This window comes from Megalops cyprinoides, chromosome 9 (genome assembly GCF_013368585.1).
Source record: "Megalops cyprinoides isolate fMegCyp1 chromosome 9, fMegCyp1.pri, whole genome shotgun sequence".
Lineage (NCBI taxonomy): Eukaryota > Metazoa > Chordata > Actinopteri > Elopiformes > Megalopidae > Megalops > Megalops cyprinoides.
In genome coordinates this window covers 13,705,407-13,709,653 of record NC_050591.1, presented here as the reverse complement: position 1 = coordinate 13,709,653, position 4,247 = coordinate 13,705,407, and the positions used below count along the sequence as shown (strand labels likewise).

Below are 4,247 nucleotides of genomic sequence, written 5' to 3'. Positions count from 1 at the left end.
TGCACTTGTTTACAATTGCACATTACTGTGATCGGTGGATTAGAATGGAATTGTTTCCTCACTCCGATGTGGCATGCGCTTCAAGAAAATGTCAACAGTTTCAGACTAAACTTTCAGCTAAACAATTAAACAGCAGACATCTCAAACATGAGATGCTGTGTCTGAACAAGTTCAAAAATAGGTTTGAAACAACTGACACATTGACACTTTGGAGTAAAACCGCTGCTCCACCTTATTGATGTATGCCATATCACAACTTGTTAATGTTGAATTGTGGATGACCTACATACAAGGTGAAATCTGCTTGTTCTATTTCTCATTGGCAGATACTTATCAGGTCTTATCAGGTGAATCTACAATTAAATCAAATCAACAACTGCACAAATACATTTTTGGATTTTAAGAGCCAACCAAGAGGAAGTCCCCTTTGAGACGAGGCTTGCTTGGTAGTTTCCATTTCCCTTGAAAGTCATCTCCACTCCATACACTGTGTCGAGAGAAACCTCTCGCCAATATCCTGACACAGACAAAACCGTCACAATGCTGAAAGTTGTCACCCGCAAGCCTGCTGACGGGGCTTCTTGGGCCATCATTCTGAGAAAGCCACCTTCGCACGCGTGTCACATCCTGGGACCACGTCGCGTTGAAAAGAGAGGCGAGCATGTTAGCGCACTTCACTCAGCACGTTCTCCTACCACAAGAAACAAATCTCACTCTCGCTCCACAGTGGTGAGTTTCCCCCATCCCCACAGCAACCGTTATTATTATAACGACTAATTAATTTCTGCTATGGCTTGCTGTATGTTTTTGATTTTATGTTTGCTGCATATTTACTCTGTCTTCAATAACTTTGTCTGGCCCATGTTGTGAATTTAAAGTATTGAATGAAAGCTGGTGCAATGTACTGTTGATGCAACTCAATAGGAGTTGCACGGTTTTAGCTGCATTGTTTTAGAAATGAGCCACATCATAACAATGGCTTGAAACTGAATTATAAATATCTAATTATGCATGTAATGTAAAACTGGTGGTGATAATTTTCTAATTTCAAAGCAGAGAGGAATTTTTTGCTTGCAGTACTATACCTCATCTTAAATGTGTCCATACACAGGGCATGCTAATTGGCTACACCTGCTCTCAAAGGCAACAACATCTGTCTGTTAAGATCTGTTCATAGATACTGTTATTCCCACTATTACATATATTTGTGCACTTGGGAAACCTAAGCGCTGCCGTAATACATAAGCATTGATGGGAAAAAAGTTACAGGCTACTGTTTAATTCAAACTGGAGTCTGATGACACCATTCACAGTGCTTTTGAGTAACCTTTCATATAATAAAAGTATGGTAAACATGCTGAAATGCCCAGGAAATGCACAACATATCTCTGTGAAGATATGTTTGAGCAACAAAAAATGTTTGACTGGAGGAATATAAAATGTACTCAGATGGCATAGTTAAAAAACAATGAAGCTACAGGACATTGCCCCTTTAAGTACTGAAACAGTTGCTTTAAATGTTTAAAGAGTTTTGTGGTGAATTTAAAAGAAAAACATGAAAAACTATTCATAACTAGTATGTTATGAACTGAATTGATAGTGGGGTGAAAGGATATCAAACTTAGAAGAAAGTCCACATTGTCATTAAAACTATCACTGGAAAGTAAAAAATCAGCAGTTTAGCAAAAAAAAAAACCTGAGCTGCCTTTGCCAGGTGGAAAAACAAATTTCTATCCTAAACTTTGGCATTTTCTTGTTTTATAGACACTATAGACACTGTGATCATGCTGGGGCTTTTGAGTGTGATTCTGACTGTGACCTCCATGACTGGTGGCTGCCCAGATCCCTGTGAATGCTTGGACAATTCCACAGTTAGTTGTCCAGATAAGAAGCTTGAGAAACTTCCTTCCTTACCGCCGGGGGTCAAGGAGCTCTATGTTGCCCACAACCTCATCCAATCCCTACCCTCCAGTGGGCTGGAGGAGCTCCAGGTACTCGACCTGACCAAGAACCGGCTCAACATTAGCTTGTCTGGCACCTCCTTCCTCCCAGACATGAGGAAGTTGGACAGGCTGTTCCTCAGGGGCAATGGCTTGCGAACGCTGCCCCCTAGGCAATCAGACGGGCTCCCAAACCTAACTTTCCTGGATCTCAGTGAGAATCATATCCAGGCTCTGCCACCCGGGTCTCTGCGGGGACTTCAGGTCCTAAACACCCTCATCCTTAGCCTCAACCAGATCCGCACCTTGAAGCCTGGAGCACTAGAGGGGGCACCAAAGCTCACCATCCTCCATTTCAGTGGCAACGCCATTGAAGAGCTGGAGGAGAGCGTGTTCGAGAACTCCACAAACTTGGAGAAACTGATTCTGTCGAGGAACAATTTTCAAAGCATGAAGAATGGTTCCCTCAGAGGGGCTGTGGGCCTGCAGCACTTGGACCTAAGCAGTAACAAGCTGGGGTCTGTACCTGTGGCTGCCCTCAAAAATACCCCTCACCTCCAGAGCTTGTACCTTCAAAAGAACTATCTAACCAGCCTCCCAGAGAATGCATTTGTTGATCTCGTGTCACTGAAATTGTTGGATCTAAGCAACAATCACTTGAGTTCAATCTCTGAGATTTCCCTGACAGGGTTAAGTGAACTAGGCAAGCTAGATCTTAGCTTCAATAAGGTTCTGTCCCTTCCCTCAATGCTGTTCCGAGACCTGGGAAAGCTGGAGGTCTTGGACATTTACCATAACGAGCTGAGATCCCTCCCAGCAGGTCTGTTTCACAACACAACCCTACTGAAAGAGCTTCAGCTAGACAGCAACAACATCTCTCAGATAGCTCCTGACGTCTTTCACCAAACAACCACACTCCGGGAGCTGCAGCTGGACAACAATCGTCTGTCTGACCTCCCTGTGACCTTGTTCTCCAATCTCAGAGCACTCAGGCATTTGTACCTAAACCAAAATATGCTCTCAGGGATTCCCAAAGCCTTGTTCCATAGGAACCAAAACTTACGGGAACTCCATCTGGACAATAACTATCTCTACTCTCTCCCGGACTCTGCCTTCCAAGACCTCACTAAACTCAAGACCCTCAAGCTCCACAACAACCACCTCACCACCCTCCACCCTGACCTATTTGCCCACCTCAAGAGTCTGAAAGACCTTCATCTCAATGAGAACGAGATTGAGAAGCTTCCTGTAGGTTTGTTTAAAGAGCTTAGGAACCTCAAGACTCTTGAATTGGACAATAACCGCCTGAACACTTTGGATCCAAAGGACTTTGAAGGTATTTCTGATCTCAGGGAGCTCCACCTTAGCTTCAACCTCCTCTCTGAGCTGCCACAAGATGCCTTTCACTCCCTGGTGCACCTTCGGAAGCTCTATCTCCACAACAACCATCTCACCTCCCTACCCGCTCGCATCTTCAGCCCACTAGAACGCCTAAGTGACCTGGACCTGGACAACAATTGGCTTGAACACCTGCCCCCTGAGCTCTTCCAAACCCTCGGCCAGCTCCGGATGCTCTACCTCAAGTCAAACCGCCTCAAGGCCCTTGAGAATGGGACGCTGGCGCCCCTGAAGTCACTGAAGGCCATCCACATGGACAGGAACCCCTGGGAATGTGCCTGTGCCTCAGTCCTATATGTAAGCGATTGGGTCCGCAAAAATCCCAAGCTGGTCCAGGACAACCCCAGGTGCTCTGCCACGAAAGTGCCTCTGTCCCAGCCGGCTCTGTACCCCTCACTGCTCCCCCTGCACTGTCCTGAGGCTGGAGGTAGCTCCGGCCACAGTCCATCAGTTCAAATGCTAGCCTCACTCCTGGCTGTTCTCTGGGTGATGGGTTTTCTGTGAGAGGATTTGAGCGTTTAGTATTATGCATTTTTTTTTTACCCACACCTGATAAGCTGGCCTACTGTTTGCATGCTGCAGAGGTTGCCTGTTCTTACAGTTCAGATTAGAAAGAGCTGTCGTGGCCTAGATCCAAGCAGGAACAGTACCCAAAATGCTCTGCAATATTGAAGAGGTTTGTTTTGATTGCATTACTTTGCTTAACCAGGAGCTTTTCGCGCGCTGTTTCACAGTCTTCTAAATATCAGAGAGTTACTAAGAAACTTTATGAGAGAGAGAGAGAGAGAGAGAGAGTTTTAAAAGACTGAAAAACTGCGAAGACATGGAGACATCGTTGAATGTGAACTGCAGCACTTTAGCTTTGTGACTTACTTTTGAAGTAAGTCACAAAGCTAGACGGGCAGGCAG

General features: G+C 45.2%; 1 protein-coding gene across 1 annotated transcript; it reads left to right on the top strand.

Moving 5' to 3' along the window:
• Positions 1 to 2,054: 2,054 nt before the first annotated feature.
• si:dkey-182i3.11 (insulin-like growth factor-binding protein complex acid labile subunit) lies at positions 2,055 to 3,842 on the top strand. The gene has a single exon (XM_036536595.1). It carries the CDS (start codon positions 2,055 to 2,057, stop codon positions 3,840 to 3,842), a length of 1,788 nt encoding a protein of 595 aa, XP_036392488.1.
• The last annotated feature ends 405 nt before the right edge of the window (positions 3,843 to 4,247 follow it).